The sequence below is a fragment of the Centruroides sculpturatus genome, unplaced genomic scaffold (assembly GCF_000671375.1).
Source record: "Centruroides sculpturatus isolate CEXI.00-Female unplaced genomic scaffold, Cexi_2.0 scaffold2240, whole genome shotgun sequence".
Lineage (NCBI taxonomy): Eukaryota > Metazoa > Arthropoda > Arachnida > Scorpiones > Buthidae > Centruroides > Centruroides sculpturatus.
The window spans coordinates 11,706-29,463 of record NW_019386335.1 but is presented as its reverse complement, the minus strand read 5'-3'; the positions used below and the strand labels follow the sequence as shown (position 1 = coordinate 29,463).

The following is a 17,758-nucleotide window of genomic DNA, read 5'->3' as shown; positions in this document are numbered from 1 at the left end:
CTCTAAATTACATTATGCTATCCAATACTTCAACATGTTTCCCATGCTTTCAATCTATGGTTTATTTTTAACAGCACTCTTATTCCTTGGGTTTATTTGAATTCCAAGGTTTAATTAAGGAAATACAGTGTACACACACATACACTTGTTTTCATTAAAAATTTTTTCAGTTTTAGATAAAGAAAAATCTTTAGAATTGATTGGGAAATAGATGGTTGCAAAAAAATTGCAGTTTCAAGGTGATTTTTCTAGATGTTTCCTGAATTGGAGAAAGTGTATTGAAAGCTCAAGGTGATTATTTTGAAAGTATTGAATATTGAAATTTCTTTATATCCTAATACATTGAATTTTTGGCCCATTCCTGGAACTTTGAACATATCTTGTACTTTTTAAGAATAATAAAACATCCATTAAAAATATAAAGCATGTTTTAGCATATAACATGCATTAATATAGAAAAACTACAATTTAAACTGATAAAATATTCTGTCTGCAATATTTTATCAGTTTAAGGTTTATATTATTTACAGATATTTTCTGCATTTATCATGATATCTTAAATTTCAATTCTGTTATGAAATAAAATTGTTTCTACTTATTGGCATTATGTTCAGCTCTGTGGAGGGACAGCACAAGCCCCAGTAAAATCTCCATACCCATAGTTCCTCCCTAACCATATTTTCCCACTGCCTTGTCCCAACCACTCAACAGTTCAATCCACCAATCTTTTTATTTGGGGAAATTTCCATATTTCTTCCTTCACACACCACAGTGATATGTCCTTGCAAAAGAGAAAGAAATTTACTTAATTGGGCTCTTGGGTCCCCTGTAAAGGTCCAGGCCCATTCCTACAGTAGAACAGATCCCCCATAGTCTAAAGCAGGGTTTCTCATTTCCTGGTCTTTTGCATGCCCCAGGATTCCGGGATAAAAGTGAACTGTTTCCGGGAAATCCTGGGATAGAATTAATTATTTTTAAGATATACAAAATATCTCGAAATCAAATGATATAATTATTTTTCATTTTTTAAAGTAATTTATTACGTTCTGCAACCTCCAAAATCATATTAATAATGCTGTGTAAGATATATATTAAAAATTACCTTTGAATTACATAGAAATTTTCACAAATAGAAAAACTTTATTAAAGTTTGCTGGAAACTGCATACAATAACTACAACAACAACAACAAAAAAAGCTTTCAATTCAGTTGAAAATTTTTAAAAAATGAACTTTGATCAAACTTCTAACTAAAAAGGTAATTTTTGCTTTTTAAATAAAACATAATAGAAAATATTATTGTCAATTTTTATAATAAGATTTTAAAAAGCAAAGATGGTCGATACTCCAATAACTTAATCTGGTTCTTATTTAACTAATGAAAAGTACTGCTACCGATTCAATCGATGTGAGTGGAATCGTGTTTAATGCTTTTAAGACAGATGTAATGTGTTTTTTCTCCTGTATCCTGGAAGATTTCTAGTTCATTTTCGAGCTTGTAGTGCTTCTTTTGCTGTCTAGTATTCTTGATTTGGCTACCTCGGCTGCTTTAATAGAAACATCAAGCTTATAGCCCGATAATTCGGCAATTCATTTGTCTTTAATAATCAGGTTTATGAAGCAAAACTTCATACTTGCAGACTTCATACTTGTTTGTATCCTTGTCCAATTTGCACAACTTGGCATTACACAGTTATTGAAGCTATTATTGGGCATGGTTAAAAATTAAGACAGCATAAGCACAATTATTCCAGATACTACAGGTTCTGACAAGTAAAGAATTTTCAGAGTCCTGTCACAAATAGGCTACATATTGATAATTGACAATCTATGACATGCCATAATGAGAAAAAATTAAAAAAACTAATAAGTAAGTTTAAAATTAATAAATAAATGTATTCTTTTTATGAGTTAACTAGCTGCAAGGACCCGCTTCGCTGGGTTTTTATTTGTATGTAATATAGTTTTTTTTTTATATATAAAAGACTGTTTTTCTGAGTAATCTAGAATCTAGCTGCAAGGACCCGCTTCGCTGGGCAAAAAGTAACGATAGTGAAGATTAAGATAATTACATTATAGCTAATCTTACCCGTTTTCACAGAATGCAAGAATTAGGTCCTCTGTTTCCAGACTAATTAGAGAATTTTTATGTTTAGTCAAACGAACTATTTTCAACATTTCTGGAACGTTTACAATCGTTCTATAATCGAACCAATATTCGAATTTTATGTTCGAATTTAATTCAAACAAATTTGAACACAACATTCGAAATAGAAAGCCACTTTCAACCACTTTCAAGCCCATATCTCCCGCACCCTTATAGCTATCGAGACGCAACCACCCCTATGCACGAATGGAGACTTGGGGCTACCACCACATACAAACACCATTCACGTGCGATGTGTAGTTTTTGCGGAAAAGTGAAATATAGGGGCATACATGTCCATTTTTATATATATATATAGATTATACTTTCTATTTGCAAAATTTCCTAAACCTTAACATAAAATAAGAAAAAAGTAAATTTTTAAGAAATTTGTGGGATTTCCCAGGATAAGAATAATTTTCAGGATCCTGGTTGTTTTTTTTTAACCCTAGAAACCCTAGTCCAAAGACAAGACCTCCTTGGGAATCTTGTTAGTAGTGGCTACAGCAATCATCTTCTGGCCCCAGACTTACTGAGGGACCATCTTGGCCCTCTTATTGCTGAAACCGAAGAGAATAACCACAGCCCTTCTGATCAGTGCTGATTATGTTTAGCAAAGTATGAACTGTATTCACTATTTATTTAGTGAGAGAGGTTCTCAAATGATACACATACTGATGCATCTCAAGAGATGACTAAATGTACCATAAATATTATGAAAGCATATTTTAAAAATGAAAAGAAACCAATTTGTACAATGATTTATTATATCCATGATAAACTAATAGCTATAGTATACTATAATAACTATACTGTGTATTATAATAACTATAGTATAGTAGTTATTATAGTACACAGTTATTTATAATTTAATATACTTTTAATTTTGTACATAAAGTGTGTCAGAAAAATTTTTCATGTTTTAGTGCACTATAAGCAAAAAAGTTTGATAACCACTGATCTATTGGTATATAATTGGCAATTTTATATAATGCTGTAGATGATTTACTGGTAATTAAAAATTGAAAAGTTTTCTTAAGAGAGTTTGGTTATCTAAATTATAATAATAGTTACTATAATACTTGTAAATAGTATAAATAATGTTGATGAGAAATTCAAAAATTTAAAAACCTAAGAAAATTAAAACATTAATACTAGCTTTTCATTACATTGTATTTGAAAATGCCTAATTATTTTCTAATTAATAGTTATTAACTATTAAATTATGTTAAAGTTTCCAAGCAGGAAGAATATTCTTCAATTTTATTTCTTTAATATAGCATTTTATAAGGGCATATCAACTTATTTTATAATTATTCTGATTTATTACAAATAGATATTTTTTGTATATTTAGTAATCTTTATAATTTATCTAGTAATGTATATTATATATTTAGTAATCTTATGAAGATTTTCTTACTTGATCATCAACTGATGTATTTCTTTTATGGCAACCTGCCAAACATGGTGATACATATGTTACATCATTTGCACATATTGGGGCAAATTCTCCCAAACTGCATCCACAGTTTTCACTACAAACTGGATTTGTGGCAATGTTGCTAAAAAATAAATAAATAAATAATTTTTATATATATTTATTTTAAATTAAATTTATTATGAATTCATTAAAAAAGTTACAATTGCAATTCTATTAAGAAAAGACACTTTACAAAAAAAACATAAATATGTATTCAAACATGCAATTATGAACATATACTTTATGCATATCATTAACATTAAAAATTAATAGCAAAAAGTTTGATTTACAGTTATTCTTAATAATGATTTACTATTTCTATCATTTTTTATTTTTTTAATCAAATTATTTTTAAAGTGGCCCAAAAAGTAGTAAGTCACCCAAATACAGTAGCCTAGAGCCCCACAAATATCTCAATCTGTTACTTGTAGCCCAATCTTGCAAGCTTGAAACTCAGCTGTATTTTATGACATAAGAGAAAAAAGGATAGTCCTTGGATAAGGTGTCACCTAAAAATGTGTTACTGTAAAAGCAAAGCTATATTGATAAGTTTAGAGTTGTTCTTGGTCTATTGTTCTCTTATTGTATGGAGGCATTTTGATCTAAACGAATGTGTTAACATACATGTATCACAGTTTGGACAGAATTTTCACTTTGAATTTTGAAGTAGCCTTATTTCAAATTAACTGAATTCCTTAACATGTAAATCTCTATATCCCCAGCTGGGACAAATAGTAGAGTTATAAACTAATGAAATTTTAAACTATCCAAGTTTGAATTAATGAGGATTTCCTGTATATTATTATTATAAAATTAAATATTAAAAAAGTGCATACATATACTCAACTGTAATACTAGTTTATGAGATTTCCCACAAGTTATATTTATTTTGAATTTTATATTACGTTACTTGAAGTTATATTTTATTTAATTTACCTTACACTTTATTTATATATTACAGTTAAGTTTTATTTAACTATAATTATAGACTTCTCCAAAAACAGGAACTTTTCTAATATGCCTGTCACACTTGAGGCCAAAATTATAAGAATGGTTTATGATGATTGAATGTTAACAACCCTAAGAAAACTTGAAATATTTTGTACCAACAAGAAAGGGGATTGTATTAATTGATTGTGAATTGGGATTGTTGCATGTCAATCCTAATTCACAATCCCCTAAACAGTGATAATACCATCAGCTATCCCAAACTTATATTAATGACTGAAAACTGGATTAATATTAATATTAAAAACACTCACTAAACATTATACTATACCTAACATAAATCAATATTATACTGCTGGATTGGTTGGTATCATAAAAAAAATAGCTTGAATAGTAACACCTAACACTAATGGTTTAACCTTTGCAACCAACTTATCTCTATGGTTTTACTTTCAGACATTCAACTTTCCAAAAAATGTTTAGGAATACATTACATTGAAAGTTTGGGACTGCATACATATAATTTTAAATTAGAGAATAGATTACAAAATATATCTACTACCACTTAATAAGAAAAAATGTAAAATTAATAACAATATTTGTATTGTTTTACCTTAAAAAAATTTAAATAATAATAAAAAACAGTAAAAACCTTTTTAATTAAAAGTATTTTGTTAGTTTTTCAGAGAATATTTTCAATTAAATAAATAAATGAATGAAAGCTTTAGCATTTTGATTTTTCTTTTATAATTAGAAATAAATTACTCATTTTTTTTTATTATTACCTGTCAGCATTAAGACCAATAAATTTATTTAAAGGACATCCCAACCACATTAGAATAACCATTCCTAAGGAATATATTAAAGCAGCAGCAGAAATCCATTTGGCAACAAATGTAGCGTTAGGTTTGAATTTCCTCATAAATGTTCCACTTGCAAATATTCCAATGCCCATTACTAGAATTCCAGCAATTCCTATAAAGATTAATTCTGAGATTAGTTTAATTTACTTTATTTGCAAAAATATAATGAAATCATTATCAGCATTTGAAGAATATCACAAACAATGCCATCTGTAACTAGGTTTTACAGGTGTGCCTGGTTGTGTCCATGTGTGTCTAAAATAATAGTAAACACTATTTTTATTTATTAAATATAAATAAAATACTAATGATATATTTTATGTTCTTAAACATATAAATTTGAAAACATGAAATTATTTTTATCTTAAAAAAATTTTGCTTTGTATCTACAATATTGCCCAAAACAACTGTCCCATTTACTCCATCCTTATTACTGCACTGAATAAGTAAATTGTAGTCATTCTAGAAAGAATTTTTAAAATATATTTTTAACTCCTAATTGTTTATTATATTTTATATTTGTTTATAAATATATGTACATTATTTGAACACAACTGTATTATTTTATAATATATATTTAACTGTAAATAATGGATGTTTATAAAAAAAAGACTTTTTTTACAGAAAGTTATTTTGTTAGTTACTATATTTATGTTTATTTAATGTTAAAATGTTTATAAATATCTTGTTTGAATTTGTAATTGTCAAAAATGAGAATTTTTTTTAACTAAGAAAACAAAATATCCTCACCACAAACTGAACATCAAGAACAATTAAATATTTTGTAAAAAAAATTTATTTTTTTACATAATATCAGTAAATACAAGTCTCAAAATTTAATATACTTTAAGTAGATATCAAAATAAATATTAAATTTTTAAAATTTTGAAAAAATAAAATACTTTTAAGATGAGAAAAAACAAAATGTTTTGAATACATGTTTATTTTATTTCCAATATTAACTGGCTTTATGCTTATACAAATTACTTGATTATTCAAATTTGTAATAATATTCAATATTTCTAGTTTCTATATTAAAAATTTAATTTCTTAAATAATAAAGTATAATCCAAATATATAAATAATAATGAAATCATTAAATATAAATAAATAACCTGATATCATATTAGCCTTTGTTGCTGTCAGTTGAAACTGACTTTCTAAATATTTTGGAAGGAAAGTATAAAGGCCAGCAATAGGAAGAATGTGAAGTACACTGCTGGCTGTTCGACACAAAAGTACATCGTTTCTTAACAAGCGACGCATGGCAGTTGGAAAATCTGAAAAATACAAAGAAAAAACTTACTAAGATAACATATTTTATGAACTAACAATAAATAAGAAAAAGTACTATTCAATATGCAATTCAATGTTAAATTACAAATTTAAAAACTTGATTCAGATATTGATAACTGAAATTTATCATAGGGAGTCAAAGACAGTCTAAAATTATTCCATAAAATAAAGAAGCCCACAAAAATTAACAAGATAAATTTTATCGGAATAAAATCTCATCATCAGATCATTCATCAGAAACATTCAAAACAAGCTTGGTCAAGCCGATCTGATAGCATGCTCCACAAAAGCAAATCAAATATTAATTTTATTTAAAATAAATTTTATAAATTCTTGGAATCACATAGTTGTTCAGAAGAATTTTTCACTGAATATACTGTATATCACTGAATAGATTTTACTATAGCTTAAAGTGACCATAAATGAAAACGTTCAGTTCCCTTTTGCACATGCAAGTGGACATGCACAATGAATGAATTGAATGGAGCATGCATGAGCATGTCTGATAGACACACAAAGTCCTAACATATGCACTTGACAACTACTATAGTGGAGCATGCTAAAACAGTTTTAGTGAGTAAAATAAATCCAACATTTCAACATTTTGGCTACATTCCTAAATGTTGGGAATGCTGGATTTATCCATCATTAGATCATTCATCAAAAATATTCAAGAAACAACAGTTTTTAAAATTATTCTTTTTAAATAATTTTGATTAATGATTAATTATAAAAATGGTCTAGAAAACTTCTTTATCTTGTTGATTTTCATGGAACTTCTTTACTTTTAGTAGTATTTTTAGACAAAATTTATTTTAATATATATAATATATTCAAATTTGCTATCAGTAAAGATTATAATTTGTTATTTCCTTAAGAAATATCTCTGAAATGTTTAAAAATTATAGTATTTTTATTTCTTTTAATTCTAAGTCAAATATTCTATTATTGCTTGATTTGTGTTAAAGTGATCATTTATGTAATTTTGTTTTTGTTTTTTTTTTGTAAAACATATATTTAAAAAAAATTTTTTTTAATGATATTAGATGATATAAAACTCTCTGATGTTTCATTTTTCTGTACTTACCATTATTATTAAACTTTAATTAACTGTCAGTCTTTATTATATGAATAAAAACAAAGCAAAACAACTACAAATATTATAATATATCAAAATATACCAAATGAACTCATTGTCACAATATTAAATAGAATAGAATAGAATAACTAAGATCTATTTTTGCATTTTTATAATGTTTAAGTTTTTTATTTGTATAATCAAAGGAAATAACTTATATAACATTTTTATTATATAAGCTTTATTTTATCACAATACTTTTTAAAATAATAAAATAACATCTGATGATAAGAATATCATTCTCAGTATAGCTTTTCTTCTTGATAAATACTGAAATTCACTTTTCCTGTTTAAATTTATGAGTAGATGAAAAAATTTGCTGTATTTTTTTTGTCATACTTTAATTGTTGGAAGATTTAACTGTAATCAATTCAAACAAATATTTTTAATCTTATGATAGATATTCAAAAGCATAACTGCCATAATTATTTATTTATTAAAGGATTTAAAATGTAATCAATAAAATCCTTATTATGTTTTTACATCATCCTCTTTAATTCTATATCCTGTATTAAAGGTATTGATTAATTAATTTTATTTTTATAATTTAAACCAATGAAAAGGAAACATATATTTAGTTACAACTTAATTTATATTTAAAGTATTAGTTTTGTTATTGACCTTTAATCAATAACAATTATTATTTTTTTACTATTGAACACAAGACTGTGTTATTATTAAAACATTTGGCGTTTATCCACTTTATTCAGTTGACTGAATAAACTGAATAAAGTGGATAAACGCCAAGTGTTTTAATAATAACACAGTCTTGTGTTCAATAGTAAATAAATACGAAAACATGGTTTCAAAAAACGAAACAATTATTATTTTTGTTATTGATTTTATTTTTTTAAAAATTATGGAAAACTACAGCTTGTAAATTGGCTGTAACTTTGACAATTTTATTGAGATTAAAACATCTATAATTTTAATATTTGATATGACAAAATTATTTTGTTAATATTTTTTTGCTTGAAATTTTATGAAAAAGCGAAAATCGTCAATTAGTTCACAAATATATTGAAGTATTTATTAAGGCAATGTTCCTTATTTTCTAAAACACAATTTTTATTTCAGTTTAGACATGCATATGTTCATTTGTTGATTTTAACAAGAAGCAATGTTAAGGCTATACATATGAGATGACATGTGTAATGCTTAAACAAATTCAAAAAATTAAATAAGCAAGCATGTATGACCAGAGACTTCTGTCTGAAGTGAATAAAATATTTTTATGTCTATTGAAATTTTTTCAGCTAAGTTAAAAATAAAAGTAGGGTCTTGCTTTAAGAGATTGCTATATGTGAATTCATGTTATCACAGATGGCAAATGATTCAATTAACCCCATTTCTAGTGGCACCGAAAGGTTTCAAGTCCCTTTCTTGTTTTCAAGATATCCAGGAAACATATTTTTATGTAAAATTTCTCTTTTTACATAAAATGCCATCTTTAAAATGTTCACTTAGTTCATGAAACTTATTTTCCATGCTGTAAGAAAATGTTCTCCAGCAAACATTGCTTCTCCAGCTTCTGACACTGCAAAAACATAGAACATGAATACTCTGGTTTACATGAATATTTTTCTAGTAGTATACAATATAATTTTGTTCTGTATATTCAGAAACACGGACTAAAATGTTATTTGGTACAGTAAAATATAAGTAAAATGTTTTAAACACATTTTAAATGTTTTCTTAATTGTACATAATTGAATAAATGTCTATGGCAGTAGTTCTCAACTGGTGCACCAAGATACATTGGCGTGCTGCAAGAGATAGCTAAAAGTGCCACAAATATTGTGACAGTATATTTTCAAAAATAAGAAACTCATTTGTACAAAGATCTATTACATCCTTGATCAACTAATAGCTAAGCTAGGCCTATGGGGTAACAGTTATTATAGTATACAGCTATTCATAATTTAAAATATAACATGTTTTTAATTTTTTACACAAAGTGCACTAGAAAAATCTTACATTTTTCACAAGCCAAAAATATTTGAGAACTATTAGTTTAAGGAATCAACTAGGGCTACTTTTGGAGTGAAGCACAAATTTACATGGAATTTTTGTTTGATCAAATTTATTAATTAAAACCTTCCTTTAATAAATTTGTTTATTTTAATTGAATTACAAGTGATAGTTGGTGCTTTTATTGTAATATCTTTTTGAATTTTTGTTATGTTGTATTTGATAAGAGATAACATCCATGTAAAACAAGGCCATACTGTAGTATACAACAAATATGCTAAATTACAATTTGTATATTCTTGAAAAATAGATTAAACATTACATAAGGACATAATATAAAGTAAGTATTGCATTATATATCATACAGTTTTATGTATATGTTAGGCTCAAAGACCAAAAACACTCATTAAATGAAATTTACCACATTAATGACTTCTTAGATCCACAGATCCAGACACAATATGAATTTTCAAAAGTGTCAGGATATCATATTCTGGCACTTTTGAAAATGCACATAATTCATTTTTGCATATTCAGTAAGATGACAAAAAGCAAAATTTACGCTGAGATTCCTTTCAATAATCAATCAATGCAGTCTGGCAATATGAAAAGTTTACAGTGCATTGTAGATGATTATTAATGATGCAATGTAATAAAAATAACTGTGCAAAAATAAGTAACAAATTCTTTTATTATTTAGAATAAAATAATATTATAATTTACATTGAGAATTATACTGAAAATAAACAATTAGCCTTATTAATCTTATGTGTTAGCCTTAAATTTCTAAGACAGAAACTTCTGTTTATCATTAATTTTTACTAATATTAATATAAAAATTTGTTTGTAGTTGGTCTTTTTCTGGGAGTATCATTATAAAAAACAAATCTGCACTCAATTGACAAAGTAATTTACAAATAAATTTCTTTATTTGACTTAAATCTATATTTGTTTTAGGTATCATATGTAGGTATAAAGAATTTATAAACAAAACAACTGACAGCAAATTGTCTTCTTGATTGAACTATAAAAGAAAATGAAGAGTTGCATTTATTATATTATGGTTCTTTTAAATGATATAATATTTTGTGATAGGAACTTTCACTGATGAGAATTTTTCTAATAATAAACATTGTTCAGAATTGATCCTTTGGTGGAAATTCTTAATGTAGATTATTATTTAGAAATAAATCAAATTCTAAACAAACTTGTTACTTATTTTTCTTACATTGTGTCATTAAAAGCATCCACAATGCACTGTGATATTTTTACATTTCCAGATCACATTTTGGTTGATTATTAAAAGAATCTCAGCATAAATTTTGCTTTGTGGTCTTATTGAATGTGTAAAAACATTATGTGCATTTTTGAAATTGCCATGACACAAAATTCACATTATGATTAGATCTAAGAAGTCAGAATGAGTTGTGGTTGATTTAGTCACTTAATGAGCCTGTTTGGTCTTTGAGTGTAACAAATATCAATACATACATATATATATTTAATATTAAAATATGTCTTAAATTTGAGGTATTCTTTCTCACTCTTCAAAAGTTCTACGTAATGTAAAAATAAACAGGAAATAACATTTTTATTTTCAGTTAAATACGAAGTTAAGATTAAGGTTATTTATACGTTAAATGTAGTATTAACATTTTAATTCTTTAATAAATTCTTTCAAATATATTTACTTCCAATTATCATCTGATTTTTTCCTGAAATTATAAAAACTTTTTAAAAATGGTGATGCATCCCCATTTTTAAAAAGCTTTTACAATATAATATATAATATTGCTTTTTATTTTAAACTAATTTTTCATTTCATTGGAAACTTCCTAAAATTTTCCTTTTATACATTTTTAATTTTTTAACTTTTAAATAGTAAAAACTGTTTAAATTTCAAATGATATCATTTCTTTTACCAATCAAAAATAACTATAAAAATATTTCTCATTAAAAAAAAAATTCTAAAAATATGAATTAGCAAGATATTTGCTGACTATATTATAATAAAGTGTGCTCTTATATATATAATATATTTACAAAAGATGATTTATCATTTTTTTATGATAAAATTGATAGTTTTAACTTTTAATTCATTTTGACCTTTAGTAAATGCTTTCCTCATAATTGCCCAGCAATTAACAATCTATTTATAATCCAATAGTAATTTGTAAAATAAACCATATCATATATACCTTGTTAATTTATATTAAATCTATCAATAAAAAAAAATGATTTAAGCAAGAATGTAATCATTTTAAATAAAAAAAATTCTTATTGAAAAAAATTATCACTCAAGTGGAGGCATATATCTAGTTATTAGATAAATTACTGAAAGATATGATATAGACAGATTAAAAATTATAGATTGCATTAAACAATCCAGATAATTTTAAAATAAACCAGGAACTGATTTAATTTCAAAACATTCTTGCTATTTTTATTTTAATTAATTTATTACAATGAAATAATTTTTAAGTTAATTTGTAAAATTTTAAATTTAATTAAACTAATAACATTTAATATATTTTCTTAAAAAGATTGTATTTAAAATTAATATTAACCTTCATAGCATATACCATTTTCAAGATTGATAATTCTTATATTAATATCAAAATTCAAATCAAGTTATAAAAATTACTTAAAACATTTATTTAAATTAAATAAATTATAATTTATCTGAAGCAATTACTTGAAAGATAATTTTTGAAACATTATTTATATAAATTATTATTCGAATCCAAAATATTAATAAACAAAATTTTACTACAGTAATTATTAAGTAGATTTTCTGTAGAAATGTTTGATGAGATGAAACATAATAAACTGATAGAAATAAAATGTCATTAAAGGATTTCTATTTTGCAAATTAAAAAATTTAAGAAATAAATGTTTAATGAATGAGAAACATTTTCTAATTCAAAGGACTCAGCCAAAGTTGATGTTAAATTCTTTAACATATTGTTTTCTTACATATTACTGAACATATATTCAAATTTTTCATTCTTGTAAAGGTACTATGCTGACAAATTACCTGACATACTTTAAGCAATTTATTTTTAATTGCATTGAAATCATTAAAAATTGAATTTGAGAAGAAATGGAACTGATTTAATTGCATTATTTTGCAAATCCTATGATATAATATTCACATATGTCTCTATTTGTTACTATTAGTTTTAAACAATAAATTTAGTTAATGATGAGCTATCTGTTGATAACATAATTTCATATTGTAAAGAAAATTCTTAAAAATAAAACCTTTGAGAACTGATATTTGAAGGAGATTTACAAAAATAAAAATCTTTCAACTAAAACTTTACGAATGGTTCGACCGGTATATACAAAAAAGTACATTGTCTGATTTTAAAAACAGTATAAATATTAATGATTTTTTATACAACTTCATTTAAAATGCTAATAATTATTAATTTACATATTTCCACTTAAAAAACTTGAATAATTTAATTGCAGTTTTTCCCCTTACATTTGATGATTAGTATTGATCTTCCACTACATTTAATGGTGTTTAAAATTTAAGTAAACAGAAAAAATATTTTTATTTTAATATTATTATTAAGATTAATTCTCCAAAAATATGTTTTGTTAAATGTTTTAAATAATCTCAGAAAATTCTGGTATATAAGATATGATAATGCTTTGATAATGCTTCCCATAATTTTTCAAAACTAAAAATTAACCAACCAAAGCATACTAGAATGGTTATTGTCAGATAATATTAAGTATGTCACAGTGTCATTTTTAAAGAATACATTGAATTTTAAAAGTTTTCTGATGTAAAAAAAAATGACTTTACTGAAACAGACTTTTAACACTTTTGTAAAAAGTTATATTTTATTTAACTTAAACTTTGATGAATGTTTTGATTATCTACAATTATACTTTTAAATCTAAAATTATTTTGGAAAATAAATTAGAGAATATTAATTACAATAATTATTATAAATTTGTTTCATTAAGTTTAGTTTTTTAATTTTTGGATCAATAAAGAATATAATTTCCATCTTGCATAAGCATTATTAACAATATAGAGAGAATACAAATACATTTAACAGTTAAAAATAGGAAATACTTTTTATATTTGTTGTGGTAGAGACAATAAGAGTGACTGTAAAGACATATTGTTGTGGAAAAGACTGCAAGCTTGTACAGGTAATTTAGGTTGGATTGAGCTGACAGATGCAGTTTACTTTTACTGTTTTATAGACACTATTGTCTCAGATCTGGAACATAAGAGCTTTTAGCTTCTGTTAGCAACTAGTGCTTTCTTAGGATAGTGCCTTCCATTTACTGATGAAAAGTTTGCTTATCCTTTTGGGATTTTAGTTTGCAATACTTTATGATCCAAGAACTATGACTAACGTTATGCAGAAACAAAATTTTCTTTGTATTCCTTTTTTACACTGTTCAGTATAGATTCATCTTTTTGTAAACTAAGGTCAAAAGTCTTGGGTATTTGTGAGACTTGTTAATTTGAAAGAGCTGGATTAAGTATGTTTTCTATCTTTTTCTATTACTTTGCTAGTCTGTACTTCACCTTTTTGTTTTTCTTTCATCATTCTCAAGTTTTTCTTCTAATTTCTAAATCTTTTTATCAAAAGTGCATTTATCTCTCCTAGCCCTTTTCGTACCAGCAACCTTCTTGTCATGTAGTGTTACTGATTTTAAAGACAAATTCTATTCTCTTGAGCTCTACATGAAGGATCTTTTGAGCAAAATTTGTTGATATTTCTTTATTCTTTCTTTTGGTACTTCCTTTTACTGTTACACTAATTTTATGTTTTACTTTTTGAGCATAATCATCATTTCCTTTATGCTAGGAAACTTTCCAAATTCTTTTTCCTATTCCTCTCCTTTTCTTTATGTAAATATTCTACATACTTAACTGGATATTTCTTGCATTTTTATCAAACATTATTTGACACTTGTGGGACTTGCATCAACTCATCAAAAACCTTATTTTAATACCAGCAGGAGTTTAATTTTCATGTGCAAAAATTTTTTGACCTAATTACAAGTTTGTTTCAGGCCTTAAACATTTTGTTCCATTTTGGAACTTGAAGGAGAATAGTATAATATTTCAAACTTTGGAATGAATGATGGTAAAATTAAAAATTGTGTTCAATGTTCTTAGTAATGATCAAATAATCCAGTTTGTAAAAGCATTTGGTGAGGGACTTATGTGACTTCTGAAAAGGAAAATTCACAGAAATTTTATTGTTAATTCATCACAAATTCTGTTTTAAACAACAAATTAAGAATGTTTAGTCTTTATTTTTATGTTTAAAAATGTGGTTGGAGTGTTTTTACACTCCAACCACAACATTACCACAATTTCAGTAGTGGCAATAAGAACTGTGGCAGCATTTATATTAACAATAATATTACAAGAGTATGTATTCATTTTGAACATTGCTGTTTCATTGTGAAAAAAGTATCACACATTTACAAATTCTCATGTTTACCTAATTATTTAAAAAAATTTTATTATTAAAATCATGACAGGTTGGTAAGAACATACAATACTTACCCAGATTAATTTGTTTCCAAGCAGTTGTTAAAACTTAAAAATGTCTCTTTGCACATATATCAATACTTTTAACCTGCTATAGACATGGTCATTAAACATTTTTCACACTTTGCAGAATAAACTGAAAGCATCAAAGTTGCCAAATTCTAATTTATGTTGTTGATGCAGTTAGGACACAACATTTTTACTATAAGAAGGTTGTAATCATGATAAGTCTTTTTCTGTGGGAAAATATTTTATTTTGTAAAAAGCACATTCTAAAACATTTATACAATATAACAAATGCCTGGTTGGTGGAAATTAAATTTACACAACTAAATTTCAAGAAGGATTAGGCTCCTACCTGGATACACAAAGTAGTAAGGACACTTCTACATAATATTAAGTATTGAATATAGTATATGAATAAAAACATAATATTGTAATAAGTCAGTAAGTCTGCTAAACACAAAAATTGTTAATAATATTTGTTGCATTAATTAGATTCCAGCAGATTCTTGCTATTTTTTTGGAAAATTTAAGCCAGATATACTTCGTCATCAGGGTGCCATATCAGAGCCCCGACGTCGGCGACACCTGGCGTAGGTTAATAAGTAGTTAGTAACGCGCCAAGGTGTATACTAGGGAAAGTTATTACCCAGAGTGGTTTCCCGTTGCCTTCTCTGGGGCGCGATGTTACGCGAGGGGAACTAATGCCTTCCGGGAGGACTTTTATGGGGAACTGGCCTCCTATTTAGTCGTTATTGGCAAGGAGAAAACCCGGAAAACTCCAAGCAGCCAGCCTGTCCGATCGCGGCGCGAACCCACGACCGAACTCCCAGTATTTAGGGTACAAAGACCACTTGGTCACTGGTGGGCATAGATATACTTCAATTCCACTAAATTCCAACATTAATAAAAATCAGCCCATAAAAGCCATAAAAAGTCTGTTTCTAAAAATCTTAAGTATTCTTCAGTATGTTTAATTTAATATATTATTATTAAAAAGTACAGTACATATGATTTTATTGGAAAAAAATGACATAACTGACTATATATTAAAAATTGATAACCATATAGTCAGATAATATTTTCATTAATATTCTTACCTCTTAGACTAGGTGTTTTTGACTGCTTTTTTGCTAATTGATTATTTTTATACACAAGATGATGTTGGCATATTGCAGACCATTTATGATGGGGAGAATCTGACGGAAGAAGTTTGCGAGGAAATGCCATCATAGGCACTGATGTAACAAACAGAGCGGCTCCAACAATAAACACTCCAAGCCACCAAGCACCAATCCATTGAGGATCATCAGGTGATATGCCTGGATCATTTCCTAAACAAAATAAATTTTCATTATTTTCAAAATAATATATACAGTAATTATAATTTAAATGCATAATTAAGACAAAGTCATATATATAAACCTTTTCCATTCCCTGCTTTTTAACCTGATGATAATTTAAAATTTGTTGAAAACATTTGGCTTTTGTTGTTATTTAGTAAAATATTTGCTGGATATTAGTGATATTTCATTATACCTTTTCCATTATATAACACAAGAATTCTAACTATACTGTTCATTGGAAAAACAATATGTTTGATCATAAGAAAAATTTTATGATGTCCAAAAAGATAGAATTATTTTGAGAGAGAAAAATGAACAAGAAGCAAAAGCAAATCTACAGAAAATAAAGAGCAAAAATGATAAAAGAAAAACTGGAGGTGAAACTCTTTTTAGGAAGAGGAAAAATTTGGGTGACATGAGAATGATCTATAATAAATATAATTTCTAAATAAGAGTTTCAATTTACATAAATTCATAATTATAGTTTATAACCTATAATATTCCTTATTCATATAAGGTTTAAAAAAGATCAATTTGAAGTATAATATTAATAAGGAATATTTACATTTTATTAGAACAAACATATAGAATAATTTATGATCAATTTTTGGGGTTATTAAATTTATTAAATTATTTTATTTGTTTTTACAAAACTTGACTCTAAACCATTAGAAAATTAAGAATAAGAATTAGAATACAATACAATACAAAACATAGGGTTAGGTTCCAAAAGTTAACAAAAGTACAGTATATTATTCTTTTTTATTACTAAGAGAAATATGTTTATTAAACCAATCAATAATTAACTAACAATTACAATTAAAGTACTGTATTATGCATTAATATTAATTTTAGTTAAACCAGGGCATTTTCTTTTTACAAAGTATTGTCATCTTCTGAGCTTTTTTGTTGACCTTGATCAAAAATATCAGTGATGTCTTCATTTTTTCTTATTAATAAAAATTTTTTATGGTAAAATAAAAATATGTTATTAATTAAAAATTTCTTCTAGTGGGTTGCATTTGTTCA

At 25.8% G+C, this 17,758-nt stretch overlaps 1 protein-coding gene across 1 annotated transcript in view; it reads right to left on the bottom strand.

Annotated features, from left to right (window-relative positions):
• The window catches only part of LOC111614585 (solute carrier organic anion transporter family member 3A1-like), a 30,939-nt gene extending 13,599 nt beyond the window's left edge, over nt 1–17,340 (bottom strand). The window contains exons 1-4 of the mRNA XM_023355956.1: nt 16,484–17,340; nt 6,552–6,716; nt 5,359–5,548; nt 3,566–3,707 (exon numbers count right to left, since the gene is read on the bottom strand). Of these exons, the coding sequence (XP_023211724.1) occupies nt 3,566–3,707; nt 5,359–5,548; nt 6,552–6,716; nt 16,484–16,817 (831 nt within the window). The 5' untranslated portion in view covers nt 16,818–17,340. The remainder of the gene's footprint in view (nt 1–3,565; nt 3,708–5,358; nt 5,549–6,551; nt 6,717–16,483) is intronic.
• Between the last annotated feature and the right edge of the window lie 418 nt (nt 17,341–17,758).